We start from the raw sequence: 27,125 nt of genomic DNA on the forward strand, positions 1-27,125 counted from the left end.
CTGCACCCCGTGCATGGGTCCCAGCTCCTCGCGAGTAACTGTGATGCCCGGCCACACATTCCGTGGTGATGCCCGGCCACACATTCCGCGGTCTCAGGCCAAGACCATGGAAAAACTGAGCCTAAAGGGGAAGATCCCAGGGCAAGGGAAGGATCATCCCTCCCTGATCCCGGGATCCCCTAGGTGTCATGTGAATGCCCCGGGATGATCCCGGGAATCGCCCCGGGATTTCGTCCCTTCTAGCTATGGCCTATGATTCTATGACTGGGTTCGTAGCCAGGCCTCTCCAGGGCAAAGGACCCAGGTTCATCCAAGGATCCTCTTGATAGCTTTTGTCTCATTCTATTTAATAAAAAGTTCTTATCACAACTGTTCCATTGAAGACTCTTTTGAACGGAAATCAGGCTGTCTCGTAATCTCACCACTGCTTTTCGGGGGCCCTGCCTGAGCCTTGGAAGATATGGGTGGCATTGACAGAATGCACACAGTTTGACATGATCTTCTGCTTGGCGTTTCGGAAATGTATCTTTTGACTCTTTGGAAGGGCAAATGGGCTGCTTAAGGTGCCTTTTTTGTGTGTGTGGGGGGGTACATTTAAATTAACCTAGCTCATCAGACTGCGTAAATCCTGCCACCGCATTAACATCCAATTATGAGAGCCCAGATTGGGCAATGATTCACCTCATTAGGGCCATTATGCCAAGAGTTTTGCGGGGCTGGGGAGCAGCCAGGTGTCGTACAAGCCCCGAGCAAAGAAAAGCAATCTCAAGAAAAGGCCAATTTGAAAATCGGCAAGCTATGACAAAATCCTTAACAGCCTTCTTGAAAGCGTAATCTGGCCGAAAAGAAAATGCATCACGGATTCAGATTTACCAGTTCCATGGGGCTTTGGTGTGTTTAGATGTGTAAGTCAGAAAATGGCCAAAGAGTAGTCCTGGGGCATCACAAGGGAATGTGAGAGTGTACTGAGGAGTGAAACTGATGCAATAATTCAAGGTGGAAGGATTAGATACACATTAGTGTGAAATGGATCACCAGAATTTAGCAGTAGGGACTCTAGAGCACCCTCCCCCAATCTGGAGTTTTGAACTATGGGGCCCATAATCCCAGTGGAGGCTGGTGGCTCTGATGTCTGTGGGTCTGTGGAGGATCCACTCTGGGGCCACAGCTAGACCTAAGGTTTATCCTGGGATCATCCCGGGTTCGCCCCTGCCTGAGCACTGGATCCCCTGTGTGTCACCTAGATGAACAGGTTTGACCCCTGGACGATCCAGGGATAAACCTTAGGTCTAGCTATGGCTTGGGTTTCAGTTAGAACTAGTCAGGACACTAAAGAAGCTACCCAAGAGGCTGAACCTATGGTTCCACACCTTAGGTAGCTCCTTTAGAGTTCTGCCTCTTTTATCTGGTCAAGAGGGCAGGGCTCCTGCAGCTCAAACTGTTGTGATGAATAGGGAATTTCACCAGGTGCTGCATGCATGCAAATGACATCCGCTGAAATTCCCTTTTCCATACAACTGTTGAAGATACAGGAGCCTTGCCCACCTTTCCATATGGTCACCCTAAATAGTACTACAAGAGCTACACTGGAGTGACCATATACAAAAGAGGGTGGGGCTCTTTCAGCTTTAACTGATGGGATGAAGAGGGAATTTCACCAGGTGCTGCATGCATAAAATCACACCTGCTGAAATTCCCTTTTCGATACAACTTTTAAAGATACAGGAGCCCTGTCCTCCTTTCTATATGGTCACCATAATAAAATACACACACACACACACACACACACATACATTATAAAATGTATATTAAATAGTCTGTGACATGAGGAAGACTTGAGAAACGTATGTCACTATGTCTCAAAACACAAGAAGTTCAGGGAACACACATGCAACATCTCCCCCCCCCCCCGCCCCGGGACATATGAATGGCCAGCACCAGAAAGCCCCTGGGTTGCCTGGATCTGATATAAATACAAGGACCCTGGCCTTTCTTCCTTTGCAGAGCAGCCCTGGCTCACGCTACTGAACTCAGAGACCCTGGCTTAGAAGACACACCTGTGGCGTTACACCCCACAAGTCAATTCCAAATGTATGTCTGCAGTTTGTAAGTCTGTGGTGAGTTTAGAATGTTGGCCTGAGTGGGCGGAGTTAGAATCTCTTGGGAGGGGGGAGGAGTGATATATAAGGGAATGACTGGGGGGATTGTGGGGGACTTGTTAGGGACTCTTAGAGTCTGTAGTGCTCTCTGTGTTTATGGTACTTAAGTTCTGGGAAATTTGAGAGTCAGTGTAGTGAGTGGTGTCTTTAGAGTGTGGTGTGCACGTAGTGGAAGTATATTAATCAATACTCAGAATAAAGAAAGTTCAAGAGTGATTGTGTGAGAAAAAGGAAAGCGTGTTTGTGAATGAGTGACAGGATTGTATGAAAGGTTTCAAAAAGGTTTTTAATTGTTTTATTTGAAACAAAGCTTGTGAACTTTTTAAAATAAATTTTGATTGTTTTGTTTTTAAACTACCACAAAAATCCCACGTGTCAGTTTGGCATTTATCATCTAAAGTTTACACATTCAGCACCCACTCTGACAATCATTCACCTAAGCAGATATAACTCACAGCGCATTATTATATATATTAAAATCCTTCTCCAATTTAAACCCCTTCCTTCACATAGTTTGGAGGAAGGTGGTTTTTATCCCTCGCCTCAGGCGTATCAAGCGGTGGTGCTTGGCTTGAGCAGGGAGTAGCCGCGGCCGGGTCTGGTGTTCAGAGCCTGTGTCGTGGCAACACCCTCCAGGTTTACTTTTGAGTACAGCCGTCCACATGGATCCGAAATATCAGCAGAGTGCTGCAGTCCAGCAATCGGCCTTGACCAGGCAGTGCCGGTAATGGCAATTTGAGCATCGTGTTTCTACCGCCAGGCACGGGGCCATCCTTTGCTGTGAGAGAAAGACGACCGCCCTTCCATAATAATTACCGAGACTGGCAAATTGTGGCGGTTGTGCGCCCGTGTGCGCTTCCTTTCCTCTTGTCTTCAGGGCAGCATGAAAGGCTGATTGCTCCCGGAGGGCATGGGGCGATCTCCAAACTTTAGATTTGTGGAGCCAAGCAGAATTAATTGCAGATTTACGTTCCACCAGCGGAGAGGGAGGAGGAGGAGGAGGGTGTGTGTGAGCTGTTCAGATCCAAGCTCTGATGTGCCAGCTTTGCGTACTGCTGCTTTCTCTTCAGCTGCCTACCCATAGGTGGTGTGCCTTTCACTCACTGCTCCCTTGTTTTCCATAGACTCTCCCTATATTAATTAGAGGGCCCGACGCTAAAGCTTGAGTCACTGATCAGCGTGGTACAGTTTTAATTAATCTCATTGCCGAGCGGCTGATGGTGAACGTGGAAAATGGGTCCAGCGTGCCGGCAATTAGACATAGCGTCAGCTGGGAGCTCTCATGCGTCTGCGCACGGAATCCTGGCACCCCGGCACCAAATCTGGCTTCCTAAACAAGATGTCCTTAGACCTTTCTTGATGAATTGCTTCCCCAGCTCTGCCTTTAATTGTGATTAGTCCCTTCTGATGTCCATTTCCTGGCAATGGCCTTGATGCTGAATGAGAGGTCAAGGCTGTAGATTGGGGAGGGCAACGCAGCACCCACCAATAACCCGGTGTACCCCTTCTCCAGTCCCTAACTGTGTTGACCCAAACACACACATGCATACACTGCCTCCCTGGCCTCTGCACCACTGGAGCCTAAAAGAGGAAGCAGGGAGTCAGCTAGGGTGACCATATGAAAAGGAGGACAGGACTCCTGTATCTTTAACAGTTGCATAGAAAAGGGAATTGCAGCAGGTGTCCACCCTTATCTCCTCCACCACCATCACCACCACTCCCTCTCTTCAACCACCTCCTCCTCCTCCTCCATGCCATTTTTGTGGCATGAAGCACATCAGGGCGGGCCAGAAAATTCTATAAGTCAAGTATACAACTGCTCTCACATTGTGGGTTCAAAGGAGTTGGGGAGTATGTTGGGGCTCTGACCCCTCCTCTACTTGGTCCTCAGCCTTTGAAGCAGGTTACTTGTCCTTTACCACAGCTCCCATGGTAACCATGGTGTGGTGCTACCCAGGACCTTCTCATTTTCAAATTGCCCAATTGTCCTACCTCCCTTAGCTCAGTAGATTACGAGCAGGGCTGGTGCTACTGTAGAGGCCAATCAGGCAGCCGCCTAGAGTGCCAAGCTAAGAGGGGCACCGGGCACAGTGCAGCACTCACACACGTTGGCTGTGAGCCGGCCTGGCCCGAGGATTCAGCTGGGCCTGGGCGGGCGAGATGGAGCCCCGCGCCTGCCCAGCTGAAGCGAAGCCAGGGACGCTGGGGTGGGGGTGGGGTGGCTCCACGTTCAGACTTCCAGAACGCGCCTGGAAGAGAGAGAGAGAGAGAATGTATGGGTGAATGGGGTGCATGGGGTCTTTGAGTGAATGCATGTGTTCATGCGTGTGTTTGTTTGGAGTGAGTGATGCTGAGTGTGTGTGTGTGTGCACGCGTGTGAGTTGGGAGGGGTGATTTGGAGGTGATATTCCTATTAAATAATGCATTTTAGACCCATAGACATCCCTTTCCAATTTGTTTGCTATAATTGGCATGACGTATTTCTTGCACTTTAAAATAAATTTAGCAGGTCCAAGTTTTGTGGTTCATATTTTTTCCCAGGAAACATATGTTCTTAAAAATCAAAGTTGGCATTTTGTGTGTGTGTGTGTGTGTGTGTGTGTGTGTGAAAGTAGCTCACCTTGCCTAGGGCGCAAAATAGTCTGGCACCGGCCCTGATTACGAGCTAAACGCATTGAACCACTTTCAGCCTGAGGGCCAAATTCAATTTGGGAGGAGTGCTTGGAGGCTGAATTCCAGTGGTGGTGGGAGCCATAGGCAAAAGCGGAGGGCCCAAAATATCAAAAAAATGCCCACATGTTTTAGTGTAAAGCTCTTGTCGCAGTGCTGTATGTCACCATACATGTTACATTGTTGTCCTAAAGTAGTGGTTGGAGATGCGAGGGATTGAACCTGGGACATCTTGCATGCAAAGCAGGCGCCCTCTCCCACTGAGCAGTGGTCCTTCTGCCTTCCTGGAAAGACAGCTGGCCATCCACCATCTGTCTTTCTTGTGGTGTGAAGCCCCTGAGTTGTCTTGCGTTGGTGCTTTCTCAGTTCACACCAGCTGCCCAACTGGGCTACCCAATGCTTCTCATGAGCATACATCCACCACAAAACATGTCCCAGAATCCTTTGCAATGAACAGGGCTTCCATGGCCAATGCCTAGAGTGCTCCACAGCAGATATATCAGCAGAGAAAGGCTCTGTCTTAGATGGTCCAGAAAAGATAGCTATACATCCAGGTGCTGGTTTCAAAAGTAGCTTCACATGTACCATCCTACCTTGTTCAGGCTTCTGTCTTTCTCTTGTGATGTTCATGGGGTGGGGAGGTGCCCCCTCCCAAATAGCAAAGCACATCCCTCCTGCTAGTTATTTTTCAAGACATCATCACCATGAATCCTAGCCTGTCAGTTCATTGCTCAAATCCCACAACATTTCTTAGAAACTGCCTGTAAGGTACAGTTGTCTTCTCCTGCAATCTGTCACTCATCGGTGTCTGGGAGTTTAGTGCTGATGGGCTTCAACAGTGCTTCATCAGGGTGATTGGCCCTCCATGACAGTGAGGAAACAGTCTTACTTTGCTGACGCAGGGATCCACTATGACTGATTGTATCACGTCTTTCGAACCGGTACTATTAACCCTACCCCCCTATCCAGCCAGGAAAATGGCAACTGGGCCTTTGTAACCAAAAAAAGCAGCTTCAAGGTTGGCAGGTGTTACCTGGGAAGCCATTTCTACCAAAACTGGAAACAGGAATTACTGCCTGGTAAAATTTAATTCTGACTAGACATGCATGTGGAAGAAATATTGGGAGGAATGGATGGTGAAGAAGCAAACAGAAACATTCTTAACACATGAAAAGTCCTTTTGCTTGGAGGAAGAGGAGAAGGAGGAGGAGGAGGAGGAGGAGGAGGAGGAGAAGGAGAAGGAGAAGAAGAAGAAGAAGAAGAAGAAGAAGAAGAAGAAGAAGAAGAAGAAGAAGAAGAAGAAGAATGCCCTATGCCCCAATCTGAAAAGAGTTTTCCTATAGCATGGCTATAATTACAATAAGATATAAAATATATTTACAACATTGAAAGATGATTCTTTTTCAATAGTCAGCTTTGATTTTATTCAAGTGGAGGTCTTTCAATCTTCTTCTATCCCCTTTTTACAATAATGGTTTTGCTCTCCCCCTTGCAGAAACCTAAAATCCCTGTTGCCTAGGGTGTGGGATGCAACTTAACAACAACAACAACAACAACAATTATTATTATTATTATTATTATTATTATTATTATTATTATTTGTAGGGCTTTTCTATACAAGGTATTTATTCTGCACTCGCCATTCCTTACTCACAGTTGAATACAGCTTCTTTAGATGATAACGTGACACTCCAGTTTTGCGTTTGTTTTTTAAGAGCAATTTCCTGTTTGTTTTTTGTTTTTGAGTGGGGAAAACAGAGTATTATTTCAGACAGCAAAATTGTTCTTCTTGTGTAATTGGGTTATTCCACTTAATCGCCACCTACAGGTTATGTGGTGAAAAAGCAGGAAAGAAAAACAATGGTGTAGAGTTTGGATCTTAATTCTGTTACAAAACCGAAAGTAGATGCAACAGGTTAACAGTCTAGTCTGCACTAGCTCTCTGTGCATGGGTGGAAAAATAGCTGTATTTTTATTGAGGGTCACATTCCTTTAGGGGTGATCTGCCAGGAGCTCTCTGCTGGGGCGGGGTGCATGGTTGAAGCTAGTGGTGCGTGGGACCAGAGCCAAAAGGGGGGGACCACCTCCTTCTCTTCTTCTGCACTCCCTTTTCCAACTCTCCCTCCCCACAAGTGATCTAGAAAATGGGCATAAGGAGGCACCAGAGGAAGAAGATAACAATGGAGGCAGAATTAAACAGCAGGAGAAGAAAGTAGTCTAATAGGTATAAGAACATAAAAACATAAGAAGGGCCAGGCTGGATCAGACCAAGGGTCCATCTAGTCCAGCACTCTGTTCACACAGTGGCCAACCAGCCATTGACCAGGGATGAACAAGCAGGACATGGTGCAACAGCACCCTCCCACCCATGTTCCCCAGCAACTGGTGCACCCAGGCTTACTGCCTCGAATACTGGAGATAGCACACAACCCTCAGGGCTAGTAGCCATGGATAGCCTTTGCCTCCAGGAATTTATCCAACCCCTTTTTGAAGCTATCCAGATTAGTGGCCATCACTACATCTTGTGGTAGTGAGTTCCATAATTTAACTATGCGCTGTGTGAAGAAGTCCTTCCTTTTATTTGTCTTGGATCTCCCACCGACACCTTAAATAATTTGGTGTCGTCAAGTATGAGGAATGTAGGTTCAAATCGGAACAAGGCAATGCTAGTCCGAAGAAATCGATGTGTTCTAACACTTTCCTGTACAGTTTTTACATCCTTTCTTCTTGGTCGTTGTTCTGAGTCCCACCCAGGTCTGGCCCCTTTTTGTTCACTGCTTTGATGGTGTGTCATTTGGGAACAGAGTATGGCTTGGGGGTGGGGGGTGGGGCAAGAAAGATGACCAAGGAGGGAACAATAGAAAGCTATTATAAAATGGTGTGAAGGGGCTGAGAGAAAGAGAGTGATTAGGAAAACATGATTCACCCTCTTCCAAAAATAGGGGAGGGGAATTATGACCCATTGTCTAGAACTGGGTAGGCAGTAGGCACTGGCAATAGCGTCACAATCAATGAAAATAAGTGCTTATGTATGCCGAACAAACCCTTGGAACTTCTCACCACTGGAAGTAGTGATGACAAGTACCATAAATACTTTAATTAATAGATTATTATGGGGGGGGGTAGGGATGGGGGGTTGATCTCTTGAGCTAGACGGGGTGAAATCCCAGGCAATCCCCGGGATCATCTCTGTGCATCCACATGATGTACAGCGGAACCTGGGAGCAGGGAGGGATGATCCCTTCTTTCCCCGGGATCTTGCCCTCCCCTTCGAGCCCACTTTTTCCATGTTCCCGGGATGATCCTGAGACTGCGGAACGTGTGCGCGGGTGTCGCAGTTTGTTGAAGCGCATGCAAAGCAACAAGTTGAATGAGTTGGGGAAGGACAGCTTGTGACCCTCCAGATGTTTTGGCCTACGGTTCCCATTATATCTCACCACTGGCCATGCTGGCTGGTGTTGATGGAATTGAAGACCCCAAATCTGAAGGGTCACACGTTTCCCTCCCCTGCTACATATGCAATGATGTTTCAGAACAGCGGACAACGTTCATCCTAGTTTGGATTTTATTTATTATTGCATATATCATAGAATCATAGAATAGCAGAGTTGGAAGGGGCCTACAAGGCCATCGAGTCCAATTCCTCAATGCAGGAATCCACCCTAAAGCATCCCTGACAGATGGTTGTCCAGCTGCCTCTTGAAGGCCTCTAGTGTGGGAGAGCCCACAACCTCCCTAGGGAACTGGCTCCATTGTCATACTGCTCTAACAGTCAGGACGTTTTTCCTGATGTCCAGCTGGAATCTGGCTTCCTTTGACTTGAGCCCGTTATTCCGTGTCCTGCACTCTGGGAGGATCGAGAAGAGATCCTGGCCCTCCTCTGTGTGACAACCTTTCAAGTCTTTGAAGAGTGCTCTCATGTCTCCCCTCAATCTTCTCTTCTCCAGGCTAAACATGCCCAGTTCTTTCAGTCTCTCTTCTGAGAGAGAAGCCATTTTCCCTGCCTTTTCTCCTCCAAGGAACCCAAGGTGGTGTACATAATCCTCCTCCCTTCCATTTATCCTCACAACAGCAACCCTGTGAGATGTGTTGGGCTGAGGGTCTGTGACTGGCCCAAAGTCACCCAGTTGGGTTTCCATGGCCATGTGGGGACTAGAACCCAGATCTCCCGACTCCCAGCCTGAAACTACTCCACACTGGTTGCTGGGATATGTTCACTCATCACTGCAAACATGCAAGCTTTTTTTTGGTTGCAGTTGGCTGCATTTCCCCACCTCCTTCTTACCTGTTTGTGCCCTTCAGTAACACCAGTGATCGCAAGTGATCCCATGCCACACAGTTGCACGTGGCATGCGTTTGCCACTGTGTGGATGTGGCAAATGCCACGAGCATTGGTTGGTTGATTTCAGGCAAACCACAACCACAGCATTGACCTTGGAATCGCTTCCTTCTTTGTCTTTTGTGGGGAACAACAGAAGGGAATTTGGTTTTCTATGGATTAGAAACACATGTGAAGCGGGAGGATTGTAGGAATCCCTCTAAATCCAAAGGAGCCTCTTTTCCATGAGAATAATTGCACTCATAACAAGCATCCGAGCGCCCTCGAAGGCCTGGCTCTTCTTTGTAACCTTGGCTCCAAGGTGGTTTTATTTACCTGCTCCGCTCCTTGTGGCTCCACGGGGAAATCAGAGGAGGAGCCTCACCTTGAAGCCATGCAACCTGATTCTTTTAAATGCCGTTGCTGTGAGTGTTGGTGTGTGGTGGACACGTCTCCAGGGGCCACAGAAAGCTCATTGATTATCCCAGCATAGGAGGGAAATATTTTAGCACCAAGAGTGCCAGGCTGGAAAACAGGTCACAACCTAGCGCATGACAGCCAACATGGCCATACTAAATAACGGCCGCCTTCCAGGGAGGGTGGAGTGGGGAGCAGAAGAGAGAAAATCATCTGAGCTTTTCGTATGCCACCACATCAATGATAAATCTTGATGCACCGACTGACTTGTAAATGCTTCAGTGATGGGAACATATGTTATACCAGGGATGCCAGTGAAATTCCGACAGGTCTGAATTTCCATACAACCTTACCAAATTTGTAGCTGCCTAACCTATAAGGTTATCTCAACACTAATTAATATAATACTTTTATTAGTGCATTAAAATAATCACAGAATTCCTTTATCTTTGTCTGGGACTCTCATATATATGTGTCTTTTCTTTTCTTTTTTATTGTGTAAGTAAAAGGCCATTGAAGAAGACGTCCAGTCGAAACGCGTCTGGCCAAGACTTTCAAAGTTTATGGCACATTTTTAGGCCTTAGCTAGACCTAAGGTTTATCCCGGGATCATCCTGGGGTCATAGAATCATAGAATCCTAGAATAGCAGAGTTGGAAGGGGCCTACAAGGCCATTGAGTCCAACCCCCTGCTCAATGCAGGAATCCACCCTAAAGCATCCCTGACAGATGGTTGTCCAGCTGCCTCTTGAATTCCTCTAGGGTGAGAGAGCCCACAACCTCCCTAGGTAACTGATTCCATTGTCGTACTGCTCTAACAGTCAGGAAGTTTTTCCTGATGTCCAGCTGAAATCTGGCTTCCTTTAACTTGAGCCCGTTATTCCGTGTCCTGCACTATGGGAGGATCGAGAAGAGATCCTGGCCCTCCTCTGTGTGACAACCTTTTAAGGATTTGAAGAGTGCTATCATGTCTCCCCTCAATCATCCCTGTTCATGTAAAAGACACACAGGATATCCCAGGAGCAGGCAGGAACGACCCTGGGATGATCCTGGGATAAACCTTAGGTCAAGCTAAGGCCTTATATTGTATTTTTAGCCTTTGGTATATTGCATATTGTGAGTGCTCTGTATAATATATATATATATATAGTTTTTTGTATTTTACTTTAATATGAAAACTTCACTATAAATCCATTATTACCTTAACTTTCTTGATGTTTTAACCTATAAGTGAGCCAAAACACGCTTGCAGGCCAAAATCCACATTTTTCAGTAGGGATGTTGCGGGCGCCCGACTGTTCTGGGAATCCAATGGACTCTTTGCATCAATGACCCCCCAACCCGTTGGGCACTTGCAACACGTCCGCAGACCCACGGGCCCCATTTACTCAGCAGTGGGAGAAATGTGCAATTTCTGAAGCCTCCATTGTCACACACAACGCAGGCTCCAGACCGGGGCGGAGGCTTGCCGGGCACTTGTTGGACACTGTTTGAGCCGCCAAAGAAGAGTGCGCAGTGCGCGAGCAGGGACAAAGGGCAGAGGCATGGAGAGCATCCGACAAATCAGACCTGGGTTTCTTCAGCCATCCCTGCTTTTCAGAATGTTGCGGTCCACTTTGTAAATCAAAAATGTGCACAGATAGACGTATGTTAAGGAACGGTGCACACGAAAATGCTTATATTAGGGGGAAAGTATGTACAAAGCCATATTATAATGCAAAAAAGTGTCCATAGTAGGAAAAATGCATACAGAAATGTGTATATCAGGGGAAATCCTCAGGAAAATTCAGTGTGATTTTTGGGGGCAGATTTCTTTTGAAGACGACTGTTGTCATGGTTGTGAACTGTTGCAAATGTTGGCAAAAACAAAATTGCAGTTGGGGAATGACAAATGCCTATCTTATCCTAAGAGTATTTGAGGAATCCAAACTTTCTGAATTCGGTTGCACACTGACCTGCTACACACACACCTCCTGGGCTAATATGACGATGGGAGCATTGGGTCCTGCTTGGCTTTCACACTTTCCAGAATGTTCCATTCAGTTTTTAGCTAAAAACCAAAACAAACCCCAGAATAAAACAAACACATCCCTGAAATGTGTTTAAAATGTGTAGGTTAGGATGAAATATCTTTAGAATTGCATACTTTGAGATATAATATTTATTTATTTATTTATTTATTACATTTTTATACCGCCCAATAGCCGAAGCTCTCTGGGCGGTTCACAAAAATTAAAACCATCATAAAACAACCAACAAGTTAAAAATACAAATACAAAATACAATATAAAAAGCACAACCAGGATAAAACCACGCAACACAATTGATATAAGGTTAAAATACAGAGTTAAAACAGTATAATTTAAATTTGAGTTAAAATTAAGTGTTAAAATACTGAGTGAATAAAAAGGTCTTCAGCTGGCGACGAAAGGAGTACAGTGTAGGAGCCAGGCGGACCTCTCTGGGGAGCTCATTCCACAACCGGGGTGCCACAGCGGAGAAAGCCCTCCTATATATAATATATAATATATTTATGTCAGGTGGCAAAGACTTTCTTTCCTTCTTTTTAGGAAAGTCTTTCAGCATTTAGGGTGGATTCCTTCATTGAGCAGGGGGTTGGACCCCTTCCAACTCTGTTCTATGATTCTTTGATTCTATGTGTATATTTTGTGGCTGATTTTATTGGTGTTTCCTCCTGCGTGTTTTAATAAGAATATCTTTGATTTTGTGTGAAATCACTGAAATATATATAATGTATTTTTATTGTTGGCATCCACCTTGAACTACAAGGAAAGGGGAGACATGATAGCACTCTTCAAATCCTTAAAAGGTTGTCACACAGAGGAGGGCCAGGATCAGTTCTCCATCCTCCCAGAGTGCAGGACACGGAATAACAGGCTCAAGTTAAAGGAAGCCAGATTCCAGCTGGACATCAGGAAAAACTTCCTGACTGTTAGAGCAGTATGACAATGGAACCAGTTACCTAGGGAGGTTGTGGGCTCTCCCACACTAGAGGCCTTCAAGAGGCAGCTGGACAACCATCTGTCAGGGATGCTTTAGGGTGGATTCCTGCATTGAGCAGGGGGTTGGACTTGATGGCCTTGTAGGCCCCATCCAACTCTGCTATTCTATTATTCTATGTTTTAAATAGATAGATAAAATACTGAGTTAGGCCATGGGACCATTCAGACTGAAAACAGCTTCCCAAGGCAAAGAACTCAATAGATGGCCTTAGGCAGGCCAAAATCTCTCACCTTCCTCCAAAAAAACTGCTATATGGAGAATTAACCTACACCGTCATTGGAAGGGTTATTGAAATAACATGTACAACAGTTGGAAGGCCTATGTGAAGGCCAGCCTAAGATATTTTTCTGCCTGAGGTGGAACAGAGATTTGCACGCACACACACACAGAGAAACCCTCAGGTCAAGGTGCACACTCCCCAAGGAAATCTAAGTTATTTTGATGGGTGAGGCAGGGACACCCACAAGTGCTTATCCTCCTTTCTCATTCAAAAAATACAATAATTTATATAAGAATACGGTAGTGTAAGGTTTATTATTTGAGACCTGCCAGAGCGATTTTGCTCATTTTTGGTTTGTACTGAATCTTGAGCAGTGTAGACGTGCAGAAAATTTTGAAAGTTCTAAGAAGTTCAAAGCTCAAGCTGTATTAGGAATTACTTTCCTCCATGACAAATAGGCAAGGCAGTGCCCCGACCAGCGGAATGACGGATAGCACTGCTTGGCCAATCAGTGTGGCTCAAAGGCAGGACCTGGCTGCATCCCCATGGTTAGGCTGTCGCAGCCAGCAGGGAGGGGGAAGGGGGAGGAGCCAGGACAAACAGGCATATGAGCGAAGGAGGCAGGGCTGTACCACATACAAATTTCAGCGGGGGGATTCACTAAGTGTGAGCCATATTTGCAGTTTTAAATTTGTAATTTTGCATTGCTGCTGTTTTTATCTGGTTGAGCTTTTATATTGTATTTTATATTATGGTTTTATACTGTTGTTTTATACTTTGAATGTTTTTAATTTTTGTGAACCGCCCAGAGAGCTCTGGCTATTGGGCGGTATAGAAATGTAATAAATAAATAAATAAATTATTAATAAGCCCCTCTGTGGTGAGGGGAGAGAAGGACAAAAGGGAGGAAAATGAGTAGGATTGCTAGCATAAGAACATAAGAAGAACATCTGGCGCACTTGGTGGGAACACGGGAGAGGGCCTTCTCGGTGGCTGCTCCAGTGGTTTGGAACTCTCTTCCCAGGGAAGCTAGGCTGTCTCCCTCCTTGATGGGCTTTCGGAAGCAGGCTAAAACTTCTTTGTTCCAGCAGGCCTTTGGAGAATAATCTGGCCCTCCATCTATGTTAATGTCTTATAATTTTGTTGTGTATTACAAACGTTTATGGTTTCCCCCGCCCCAATGTATGTTTTAAACTTTGTAATTGAGGCCCAGCATTGGGCAAAAGGTGGGATACAATTACTACTACTACTACTACTACTACTACTACTACTACTACTAATAATAATAATAATAATAAGTGCCCTGCTGGATCAGACCAAGGGTCCATCTAGTCCAGCACTCTGTTCACCCAGTGGCCAACCAGCCATCAGCCAGGAATGAACAAGCGGGACATGGTGCAACAGCACCCTCCCGCCCATGTTCCTCAGCAACTGGGGCACATAGGCTTACTGCCTCGAATACTGGAGATAGCACACAACCATCAGGGCTAGTAGCCATGGATAGCCTTCGCCTCCAGGAATTGATCCAACCCCCTTTTGAAGCCATCCAAATTGGTGGCCACCACTATACCTTGTGGTAGTGAGTTCCATAATTTAACTATGTGCTGTGTGAAGAAGTACTTCCTTTTATTTGTCCTGGATCTCTCACCAAACAGCTTCATGGGATGGGCTCCGGGTTCTAGTAATTTGAGAGAGGGAGAAAAACGTCTCCCTATCCACATTCTCCACACCGTGCATAACTTTGTCCACCTCTATCATGTCTCCCCGTAGCCTCTTTTCTTTTCAAGCTAAACCATTCCAGCTGTTGTAACCTTCCCTCATAGGGGAGATGCTCCAGCCACTGAGTCATTTTACTTGCCCTTTTCTGCACTTTCCCCATTTCTATAATATCCTTTTTTAGGTGTGGTGACATGGGTTTTACACTAGTAAATTAAAGAATGAACAATGTCTTAGTTAATGTGCATTAGTGATACTGTGCATTAGTGCAGATACCACCACCACCACTCCCATAGTGAAAAAAATGGTCTGCATGTCATCGGAATCTGTGTGACTTTGAAAAAGCTCTTCTCCTGTGGAATCAACAAGTCAAACTCATAGAAAACCAAACTCATTTGAATACATTGCAGATTCCTCTAAAGTTCGCAGCTGTCCAGTGATCCTTGTCGTGCTGTGTAGATGGCTTCTTGATGGCCACCATGTCTGCAACATGACTTCAATAGAAATCCTCAAAATGCCAATTCTATGCAAATGGCGGTTCGTTCTGGGGGTGGGCAGCTACTGGACATACTCGTCGGACGTGTAGCTGCTTGGTGAGCAGGTCAGGGTGGCTGGTCACGGGGGAGTCCGCTGGACTTCTGGGCCTAGTTGAGGGCTCGTGACAACCTCGCTTGCAGTTGGCAATGGAATGGAGTGGCCCAACCTCCAGGTGGAGCTTGGAGAAACTTGAGCTAATTTCCCCATGCCTAATACCTCCCCACCTGAAGGATGGATTTTGGCTACTTTGCCATGGGTGGGAACAGGATTCTGGGTCCCTGTTGCTACGCAGGGAAGAAAAGGTGTGAATCGATTTTGAATCTTAATGTCCCTCACTACAAGAGATTGTCTGGATACTGTTCATAGAATCATAGAATAGCAGAGTTGGAAGGTGCCTACAAGGCCATCGAGTCCAACCCCCTGCTCAATGCAGGAATCCACCCTAAAGCATCCCTGACAGATGCTTGTCCAGCTGCCTCTTGAAGGCCTCTAGTGTGGGAGAGCCCACAACCTCCCTAGGTAACTGGTTCCATTGTCATACTGCTCTAACAGTCAGGAAGTTTTTCCTGATGTCCAGCTGGAATCTGGCTTCCTTTAACTTGAGCCCGTTATTCCGTGTCCTGCGCTCTGGGAGGATCGAGAAGAGATCCTGGCCCTCCTCTGTGTGACGACCTTTGAAGTATTTGAAGAGTGCTATCCTGTCTCCCCTCCATCTTCTCTTCTCCAGGCTAAACATGCCCAGTTCTTTCAGTCTCTTTTCATAGGGCTTTGTTTCCAGACCCCTGATCATTCTGGTTTTTTTTTATACTGTTGTTTTTGATGGTTTTAAATTTTGTACATTTTTAATGTTTACTGTTTTTAACTTTTGTAAACCGCCCAGAGAGCTTCGGCTATGGGGCGGTATATAAATGTAATAAATAAATAAATAAATAAATAAATAAATCACAAATACAATACAATAAACACATCTCTTCTTCTTTCCTTATCGCCTACAGCTCACCCGAGTGCCGGTGGAGTCATGTGGACAGTACAAAAGCTGTGGCGAATGTCTGGGCTCGGGGGATCCCCACTGTGGATGGTGTGTGCTCCACAACACGTAAGTGTGGCTCACAGGGATGAGGGGTGCGTTGTTGGGAGGGGGTCCACGGCTTCCTTCCCCCGCCTTAGTCTCCCGTCTTATTCTTTTTCTCACCGTTGGCTGCAACGTACGACAAAGCTGCAAATGGACAGGTCTGTCCCTGGTGGCATGAAGGCAATCATTTGGAAACCTAGTCCAGATTTAGAAAGCATGTGTGTGTGTGTGTGAGAGAGAGAGAGGGAGAGAGAAATGCAGAGATGCTTTCTAAAGATTTAAGATGGAAGGATCTTATTTTTCCCTTAGTGTGCCCATTTAGATTTATTTAAGAAAAAACTAAACATGTGGGTGATTAAGATGTGCCGCCATATGCCTGGGCAAAGAGGAAAGTCTTAACCTGGGGCCAGAAAGATAGCAGCGTTGGCGCCAGGCGAGCCTCATCAGGGAGATCATTCCATAGTCTGGGGGTCACCACCGAAAAGGCCCTGTCCCTCGTAGCCTCACTCCGAGCCTCTGACAGATGGAAAAGAAGCCCTACATTATGCTGGCTGGGTTATTCTGGGAGGGTAAAATGCATTTGATTGTGCTTTTAGATGTATTTAAAATAAACAACAACAACAACAAAACCCAAGCAAACAGCAAAAGCCAGGAAATTGGCTGCTTACTATTCGTGGTGAACAAATAAGGTGAACAAATAAGGAGGAACCCAGAAGCAACTTAAAGATGAAGGATCTAGCTACGGTACCAACCTAAATTGGTTTAATACTCATGGCTTCTTCCCAGGAATTTTGTCCAATCCTCACTGGTTGGGGGTGGTGGTGGTTCGAGGAATCTGCCCGGGGGTGGAGTTCGTGGAGCTTTCATCCTAGATTTCAGCTCGCTTACCCATGTGCTGGCCTGACTCAGGCCTTTACTAGACGAGGGGTTAGCCTGGTGCGAGGCCGGGCTAGTCCCTGTGCATCCAGATGATGCGTCAAACCTCCCTGGCACCGCTTGTGGCCCGGTATTTCCAGTGGTCTCGGGCTGAAAGGCAGAGGGTGCTTGGGCGCGATCATGTCAACCGCCCGAGTCATCTCTGCATTCCACAGAGCGACCTGGGCTTCGACAGGAGCACCAGCCATACCAGCAGGAAAATCCCCCAGAGCCCTCTGGAATCCATCGGAGTCCATTAGCCTATGGGGGTGGACCATTTTAATAGGCCCCCCACCCTTGCAGAGGGGAAAGGCCGCCGAGAGTCTAAACCTCAGTAGGAAGTGATCTGACCATGACAAGGGGGCAGATGTTAATTCCCCCACTTCCAGATCACCATCCTCCTGCCCAGTCGAGAAAACCAAGTCAAGTGTGTGTCCCTTTGCATGTGTTGGGCTGATGACATGTTGAGACAGCCCCATGGTTGTCATGGTAGCCATGAAGTCCTGAGCCGCCCCGGATACAGGAGCCTCAGCATGGAAGTTGAGATCCCCAGAACCATCATCCTGGGGGTCCTCAACACCAGATCTGAGACAACCTCTGTCAGCTCAGGCAGGGAGACTGTTGGGCAGCGGGGTGGACGGTACACCAGCAGAATCCCTAATCTGTCTCGAGTACCCAACACACAGTACAAACACTCCAGACCAGCACTCGACTGAACAGAAAGCCTAGAGAAGGAGATTGTATTCCTATAGACTATGACAACCCCCCTCCCCGGCCCTCAAGTCGGTGCTGGTGCTGCACTGAGTACCCAGGAGGGCAAAGCTGGGTGAGAGTACCCCCCCCCCAGTTCACTCACCCAGGTCTCCGTTAGGCATGTGCTCCGCTCCGATTAGAAGCGCAGAAGCAGGAGCGAATTGGCCTGCTCCGCCTTGCACAGAGGCAGAGTAGAAGCGAACCGCGGACCCCTAGAAGCAAGGCGAAGAGAAGCGCCAATTTTCGGAGCTCCTCTTTCAGGCGGACTGCTCCGATCGCCATCTTGAAACATTTCGCCCATAGGATTGCATTGCGGAAAAGAAAGGGGGATAACTGTGTTGTTTTTGAAGCTATCTTTCTGAAAATTCTTGTGCTTGGAGAGTCGTGGATGGGGGTCATTTTGAGACTACTCTCAGCTCTCTGCGTGGTGCGGGTCGCGCGCTAGAATTTTTTAAAAAACTGGCGGGAAATACCTTTTACGAAGGGCTGAGGGGCAGAGTCAACTCCCGGTCATGATCACATGATCCCAAAGTTGGAGGAGGGGATAGGCAAAACGGGTAACTTGGGATTCTGGGGAACTTCTCTTTCTTCATCTGAACGGACTTTCCCCAGTGTTTTTTAAAACAGTAGCCCCACCAAATGCACAAACACAACCTGTGAAATCATATACTAAGCCAATAATAAGGGATAGAAACACAGCACTGCTACCCACCCTAACTTTGGGGAACAACTGAAAAGATGTGGTGCAAGGGGATGAGCTCCCCTAGGGCGTCCCATGTGGACGTGCCCTCACTCTCTCCTCTACTTGGAAGGCCATCAGAGCCTTCCAAAGAGAGTAACCCGGTGGAGCAATGCCTATCATGAGTTGAAGTGAGAGTTCCACTTTTCAGAGCTCTCGTGGTGGAGCAATGGCTTTCATGAGTTGAACTGACAGCCTTGCTTCTTAAAAGACTGGTTGACCAGTCAAATTGGCAGCTGCTGCTTCCCCCTCCCCTGGGCACATCCCCCTATTGCTGGTAAAAGACAGATATAGCCTTTTTAAAAAAGTTCTTTTTATTATTTATTTATTTATTTATTTATTTATTACATTTTTATACCGCCCAATAGCCAAAGCTCTCTGGGCGGTTCACAAAAAGTTCTTCTTGTTGTTTATTCAGCAACACTGCTGCTTTTAATTCCACCCCTCCTTTGTTTATTTATTTATTTATTCCATTTTATATGCATTACTGGCTTATCCTTGGCTCACTTCCTTATGCCCCCAGAAATGTCTGCTGCCTGCCTGCCTGCCTTTCCTCTCTCCTCCCCTGCCCGCCTCGCAGGGATGTTGTGTGTGTCTGGCTTTGACTCAGGGGAGAAGTCCTTCCTGCGCTCACTTGGAGTTTTGGAAGTTCTAAATCCATTTTTCAAGTGTGGAAGAAGATTCATACTCCCCAATTCATGGCATGTTGGGATTTCCTTTGAAATGTCCCCATTGAGATGTCTGCAGGTTTAAGCCCGCCAAAAAACAGGGGATGATGGGACTGCCTTGAGTCTTGGCGTGCATCTGTATCCCTGGATAAGCTATCATGGTGGCGAGTTTGAGATTTTTAACGTGAAAATTGACGGAGCTATTGAAAGGGGTGTGAATGGCGTGCCCGATTTTCATAAATTCCCCAAAATTCAGGGGATGATGGGATTGCCTTGAGTCTTGGCGTGCGTCTGTATCCCTAGATAAGCTATCATGGTGGCGAGTTTGAGATTTTTAACGTGCAAATTGACGGAGCTATTGAAAGGGGTGTGAATGGGGTGTTGGATTTTCATAAATTCCCCAAAATTCAGGGGATGATGGGATTGCCTTGAGTCTTGGCGTGCATCTGTATCCCTGGATAAGCTATCATGGTGGTGAGTTTGAGATTTTTAACGTGCAAATTGACGGAGCTATGGAAAGGGGTGTGAATGGGGTGCCCGATTTTCATAAATTCCCCAAAATTCAGGGGATGATGGGATTGCCTTGAGTCTTGGTGTGCATGTGTATACCTCCATGAGGTGTCATGGTGCCAAACGTGAGGTTTCTAACTTTCACAGAAAAAAAGTTGTATACTTTTTTAGCTTAATGCAAGCCTATGGGGGGGGAAACGGAGCTCCGATCCGGATCTGGAGCTCCGCAGCGGAGCGGAGTGGACATGGGCGGAGTGGGGGCGGAGCGAAGCGGGCCGATCCAAAAATCGCGGATCTGGAAGTGAAGCGGAGCGGGGGGTCCGTGCACACCCCTAGTCTCCGTGATACATGCCAGGTCACCCCCTCATCCAAAATCAAATCATGGATGAGGGAGGTTTTATTTTGGACCGACCTGGCGGTCAGCAGAAGCACAACCAAACCCGAGGGCAAGCTGGTAAGGCTGCCAGGAACCATTTGGTTGGGGGGAAAACCAGAAGAGGGGATAGCTGTAAGTAATCTAGAGACTTAGAGATTGTTGAAGGGGATCATGGCTCCTCCAACCCCAGCTGAACGCAGGGTACTGAGAGTGAGGACTCCTGTTCACCTTGGCCACTCGTCCCCTCCCCAGGATCTGTTGGATCTTGCTCTTCCCCTTCGTCCTATAATGATGAGGACTCTGGGGGAGGCAGGATGAACTCCTTCGAACCCACAGTTTCCCCCACCAACAGAAACCCATTTCACAGCAATCCCAGCAATCAATAATAAAAATGTGTTTTCTTTCTTTTCTTTTTCTTTTCTTTCTAAGTGGGACGTGTGTAGGGCAAGAAAGTTCTCTATGGGCACATTAGTACCCAGTGTGCACTCTTTGGGAAAGGCTCTTTCAGATGCTAAGCCAGGTCCGGAGGGAGAATCTCCTCTCCTCTCCCAGTGGATGGAAACGTATTCCTTTGCCTTTGCTCGCTCTGCATGGAGTCTCCAGGACTGAGGTCCAGAAGAGCAATTTGCAGCTTACGTTGTTTCAAAGGCTGCCTCAGGGCGCCACCAGTCAATGCGAATGCAATGGTGAGACGGCGGTAGCTGAACACTGGGGAGGAGAACTTTGGCTATTGCGGGAGGAGGGGGCAGTGCAGTGCCTCCCTTTCCCGGTTTCATCCTCTGTTTGCGATACCGACTTCTCTTCCAAAGGGGCAGTCTGCCGGGGGTGGGGGGAAATTGATTTATGTGACTCTTCTGTCCTAACCTTACAGGGGGAAATTTGACTCCGTGTGCACAGTGGGAGAGGGAACAAGAGAGAGAGAGAGAGAGAGAGAGAGAGCAGCTTGGAAAATAAAGGACATTGATTGGAGTCTTCTGTGGCAAGCAGAGGGGTTTGGGGAAAGTGGAGCATCAAAGCCTCACATTGCAGCGTTGTTTGCCTGTGTCTAATATTCAGGACTTCTCTTCCACTGCCTCTTCCTCACCTGCCTCACCTGTAGATCACAAGCTGAATATGAGTCAACAGTGCGATATGGCTGCAAGAGAGGCAAATGCTCTTTTGGGCTACATTAATAGAAGTATAGCTTCCAAATCACGTGAGGTACTGGTTCCTGTCTATTCGGCCCTGGTTAGGCCTCATCTAGAGTATTGCGTCCAGTTCTGGGCTCCACAATTCAAGAAGGATGCAGACAAGCTGGAGCGTGTTCAGAGGAGGGCAACCAGGATGATCAGGGGTCTGGAAACAAAGCCCTATGAAGAGAGACTGAAAGAACTGGGCATGTTTAGCCTGGAGAAGAGAAGATGGCGGGGAGACATGATAGCACTCTTCAAATACTTAAAAGGTTGTCACACAGAGGAGGGCCAGGATCTCTTCTCAATCCTCCCAGAGTGCAGGACACGGAATAACGGGCTCAAGTTAAAGGAAGCCAAATTAAAGCTGTACATTAGGAAAAACTTCCTGACTGTTAGAGCAGTACGACAATGGAATCAGTTACCTAGGGAGGTTGTGGGCTCTCCCACACTAGAGGCCTTCAAGAGGCAGCTGGACAAGCATCTGTCAGGGATGCTTTAGGGTGGATTCCTGCATTGAGCAGGGGGTTGGACTCAATGGCTTTGTAGGCCCCTTCCAACTCTGCTATTCTATGATTCTATGCCTTCCCATCACAATTTTGGCTGGGGATAGCAGAGAAATAAACAACGGATTCAAATGAGTCCAGATTTCTATGACTCCAACCTGTGGATTCCGTGCCAGAGTGGCTTTTTCCAGGTCATATGGAATCTGCAGTCTTCTGGACCGTCCCGTCCCCCAGTTTTCGTGGGGAATTGCACATATGTGTAGTTGTGCTAATGCACATTAGCACAGCTGCGTGGATATGCTATAACAGAAGTGCACACTTGTGCGAGTGGAACAAAATTCTCATACATCCCTAAAAACAAACCAACCCGATTCCATCAATGAGCAGACAATGGACAACACATGCCTAACAAACAGTTAAACATGGATGGAACGGAATTAACAAGAGCCGTATGTCCCTAGCCTTGACTTATTGCCTGGGCCACACCAAGGCCTCTTAAAATGCCAGTGCTTTGTGTGGAAGGGTACAAAATGAAAGGGGTTTCAAGAGCTGCCACCCCATTCTCCAGGGGAGGTAGAGGAGAGAAACAACCTTCTGGAAAAGCCAGCCCAGGAGAAGGAGCAACCCTCTGCCTGGGGTGGGAAACAGCTTCAAATCTTCAGGAATGCACAGATTAAGATTCAGCTTGATTTGGCGGACCCTACTTTGTCTTTGACATCTCCCGAATCTGTCCGAATCAGCCCAATTCAGGTCGGGGTTTCAACAAATCCATTGAATCCCCTAATTTCTGTGTATATACATGCATTCTGGCGATTTTTGTTGTTATTTTCAGCAGAGCTCTAAGAGATTTGAACTGAATGTATGCAAGTAGAAAAAAAAAGATATCTGATCTAGTTTTATTCACTTGCTTTGTGTCTAGGTCACCCTAACCTCATTTTGACTGCATCTCGATAGCCAAGAATTTATTCAACTTGCCCTAGTTAATACCTGAATCAATCATCCTGTGCTATAGACAGCTAAGTGGTTGTACCCTAGTAATCCTCTAAGGCTGTAGTTTGCAAATGATGTTCCATGGAAATCCAGGTGGGTGGTGCTCTTCAGAAGCTGATTGGCATTTTCCAATGAGTGTAACAGTGTTGGTAGACAAGTTCCTGTTGAAAACAACTGTCCAACATGGTGGATCTTCCACTGCAACGTACTGCTAAGGGGGGATGATAGGAATGTTCTAGGGCACACTCTCCTGTTACCATCCTACAAGGTAACAGGGAGGCCCCACTAGTAGGCCATCCAAACTGATGAGTTCCCCTCTATTCAGCACTGGTTGGGACTCATCTTGAGTATTATGTCCAGTTCTGGGCGCCACACTTCAAGAAGGATGCAGACAAGCTGGAGCATGTTCAGAGGAGGGCAACCAGGATGATCAGGGGTCTGGAAACAAAGCCCTATGAGGAGAGACTGAAAGAACTGGGCATGTTTAGCCTGGAGAAGGGAAGATTGAGGGGAGACATGATAGCACTCTGCAAATATTTGAAAGGTTGTCACATAGAGGAGGGCCAGGATCTCTTCTCGATCCTCCCAGAGTACAAGACATGGAATAACAGGCTCAAGTTACAGGAAGCCAGATTCCGGCTGAACATCAGGAAAAACTTCCTGACTGTTAGAGCAGTACGACAATGGAACTAGTTACCTAGGGATGTCGTTGACACTCCCACACTAGAGACATTCAAAAGGCAGCTGGACAGCCATCTGTCAGGGATGCTTTAGGGTGGATTCCTGCATTGAGCAGGGGGTTGGACCCGATGGCCTTATAGGCCCCTTCCAACTCTACTGTTCTATGATTCTATGAATCTCATCCTAGAATCATAGAATCATGGAATAGCAGAGTTGGAAGGGGCCTACAAGGCCATCTGGTTCAACGCCCTGCTCAATGCAGGAATCCACGCTAAAGCATCCCTGACAGATGGTTACCCAGCTGCCTCTTGAAGGCCTCTAGTGTGGGAGAGCCCACAACCTCCCTATGTAACTGGTTCCATTGTCATACTGCTCTAACAGTCAGGAAGTTTTTCCTGATGTCCAGCTGGAATCTGGCTTCTTGTAACGTGAGCCCGTTATTCTGTGTTCTACACCCTGGGATGCTCGAGTAGAGATCCTGGTATGTTTCTGTTCAGATCCTGGGAACATCTTAAGAACATAAGAACCCTGCTGGATCACACCAAAGGTCCATCTAGTCCCATTACTCTGTTCACAGGGATGAACAAGGCAGGACATGTTGCAACAGCACCCTCCCACCCATGTTCCCCAGAAACTGGTGTGTACAGGCTTTCTGCCTCTGACACTGGAGATAGCACAAAACCATCAGGGCTAGTAGCCATAGCTAGCCTTCGCCTCCAGGAATTTATCCAACCCCCTTTTCAAGCCATCCAAATTGGTGGCTGTCACTGCATCTTGTGGTAGTGAGTTCCATAGTTTAACTATACTTCATTTTATTTGTCATGAATCAACTTCCTGGGCCTTTCTTGGATGCCTCTGCCAAGGGAGGTGGGGAAGGTCACTACGGGAGACAGGATGGTGGTACCCTGACTGAGGGATGCCCTCCCCAGAGAGGCTCACCTGTTGCTAACTTTGGCATCATTTTGGCACCAAGCAAAGGCCATGATTTTATTTTTCTAAGCATTTTAAGACCTTATAAACCTTTTAAATTGTGTTTAAATTCTTAAAAGGCTGTTGCCTGAAAAGAGGCTTAGAAATTTTTTAAATAAATTAATTCATTTTTAAAAAACCCCTGCAGTTTTACCATTGACTGTTATTGTTAATGTTTTATTAATACTGCAAGCCATCTGGATAATGTTGCTTTTAGGTGACATATAAATGTGGTAGATATAATAATAATAAAAAATAATACAAAAAGTGAGCAGTCTATGCTGGGGCTTAGCTTAGCGGCCGAGCACGTTTTGCATCAAGAAGGTTGCAAGTTCAATCCCTGGCTTCCCCAGGTAGGTCTAGGAAAGGATCCAGCCTGGAAAACCTAGAGAGCTGCTGCCAGTCAGTGTTAAACATACTGGGCTAGATGGACCAATGGTGTGATTACGGGTGTGAGAACATCCAATTTTCGAGTTTGTTGAGATTCTCCAAATTCTTCCTCAGACCTCATTCAGTTGCATTCCTGAATGTGAACGTCAGGGAGGTTTTCAATCAGGAAAAAAAAAATGCACTTTTTTTCAATTGGGAAAAATGTGCATTTTAAAAAATGCATTTTTTTTCAATTGGAAAAAATGTGCATTTTTTTTTTTTAAAAAACGCACTTTTTCAATTGGAAAAATGTGTATTTTTAAAAGTGTACATTTTTCCCCAAAATAAAAAAATACACATATAAAACATTTGCATTTTTCCTGATGAAAAAAAAAAGTGCATCCCTCCTCCCCTCAGCTAAAGCAATGCAGATTTGGGGGGAATTTGCACACGTGTGCACTTTTTGGAAATGCACATGTTTTCAAGTGTGCACTTTTCAATGTGAGCATGCAAGTCAGGAACATGGTGAAAAATTCCTGAGAATGATGATCCTGTTGACATTCATGTTCAAGGTTATGAACAGGGGGTTTTGCATGCTTTGCGATCAGGAATGGCATTTTTATAAATCCCTAGTTCAGTATAAGGCAGCTTCCTATGTCTCTATATCATAGTTTAGGGTGACCATATTTTGGAAACCAAAAAGGAGGACAACATGTTCGCCATGTTAAAATTATTTTTAAAAAATATTTTTAAAACCTCAAACTTAAAAAAAAAGTCCTAAAACTCAATGGATGGACAGATCTGTTTCAAACTTGGCATAGCTAAAGTCCTTGTTAAGAGCAATCATGGTGCCAAGTTTCATCTCTTTATTTTTTAAAATAACACTTTTTTTAAAAAAAATTAAATCCTCAAATTTTAAAAAAATTCCTAAAAAATCAATGGATGAATGGATCTGTTTCAAATTTGGTATGACTAAAGCCCTTCCTAAGAGCTACCATCGTGCCAAGTTTCATGTGTTTATCTTAAAAAATGACAGAGTTATAAGCATTTTTGTTAATTCCCATTAGAGCTGCTCTTTGGAAAAATCCGGATTTCCCCTCCCCCTCCCGGATTTGTCATCAAAAACCCGGGCAAATCCGGGCAAATCCAGTAATATGGTCACCCTATCATAGTTAGACCATGAAGTAATAACTTCTGAAACATCTCACCTCTCAGGGAAAAAGTGAAACTTTGTTTCTGAAATACTATTACCCTGGACGGTTTGCATCTCAGGTCACCTACTCCTCCAAGAGATTCTCAGTAAAGTTCCCTCAAAAGGAGGAAAACTCAGTTCAAGCAGCTGATCTCCTTAGACGTTTGTAGAGAGGGAAGGTTTTAATTTTACCCTTTCAACTTTCCATTCCGTTCTGCTGCCTTGGCCATGAAAATAAATACTGTCTGGTCTCAGCGCGTAACTCAATACCGCCGTTCACAGGCAAGTCCTCATCGATCGACCTCAGCTTTACCTTCCTTGGTCAAAGTCTTGCGAGTCACTAAGCAGTGTCTCAGGTAATTCAAGCTGCCTTCAGAGGCCATGATAAAATCAGTCTCTTTTGAAAGTCTCTTTCTCTCTCCCCCTTGACTTTTAAGATGCCGCTGTACTTGGGCCAAGGTTTGTTCTCTATCTCTCTGTGTCTTGTGCAGTTGCTGCTGCAATGGAAGGAGGGATTACTCAGGGCCGGTGCCAGACTATTTTGCACCCTAGGCAAGGTGAGCTACTTTCACACACACACCCAAAAAAACATCAACTTTGATTTGTAAGAACTTATGTTTCCTGGAAAAAATAAGAAGCACAGAACTTGAAACTGCTAAATTTATTTTAAAGTGCAAGAAATACGTCATGCCAATTATAGCAAACAAATTGGAAAGGAACGTCTATGGGTCAAAAATGCATTATTTAATAGGAATATCACCTCCAAATCATCCCCCCCAACTCACACGCTCGCGCACACACACACTCAGCATCACTCACTCCAAACAAACACATGCATGAACACATGCATTCACTCAAAGACCCCATGCACCCCATTCACCCATACATTCTCTCTCTCTCTCTCTCTCTCTCTCTCTCTCTCTCTCTCTCTCTCTCTCTCTCTCTCTCTCTCTTCCGGGCACATTCCAGAAGTCCGAACCTGTAGCTGCCCCGCCCCCACCCCAGCGCACCTGGCTTCGCTTCGGATGGGCAGGCGCGGGGCGCCATCTCGCCCGCCCAGGCCCAGCTGAATCCTCAGGCTGGCCTGGCTCACAGCCAACGCGCGTGAGTGCTGCGCTGTGCCTGGTGCCCCTCTTAACTTGGCGCTCTAGGCGGC

General features: G+C 46.3%; 1 protein-coding gene across 4 annotated transcripts in view; it reads left to right on the forward strand.

Moving 5' to 3' along the window:
- Nucleotides 1-27,125, forward strand: part of PLXNA4 (plexin A4) — a 695,664-nt gene that overhangs the window by 423,401 nt on the left and 245,138 nt on the right. For all 4 annotated transcript variants that reach the window (XM_063134640.1, XM_063134643.1, XM_063134642.1 and 1 more), the window contains one exon: nt 16,056-16,156. In XM_063134640.1, the coding sequence (XP_062990710.1) occupies nt 16,056-16,156 (101 nt within the window). The remainder of the gene's footprint in view (nt 1-16,055; nt 16,157-27,125) is intronic.

This window comes from Elgaria multicarinata, chromosome 9 (genome assembly GCF_023053635.1).
Source record: "Elgaria multicarinata webbii isolate HBS135686 ecotype San Diego chromosome 9, rElgMul1.1.pri, whole genome shotgun sequence".
In the NCBI taxonomy this organism is placed as follows: domain Eukaryota; kingdom Metazoa; phylum Chordata; class Lepidosauria; order Squamata; family Anguidae; genus Elgaria; species Elgaria multicarinata.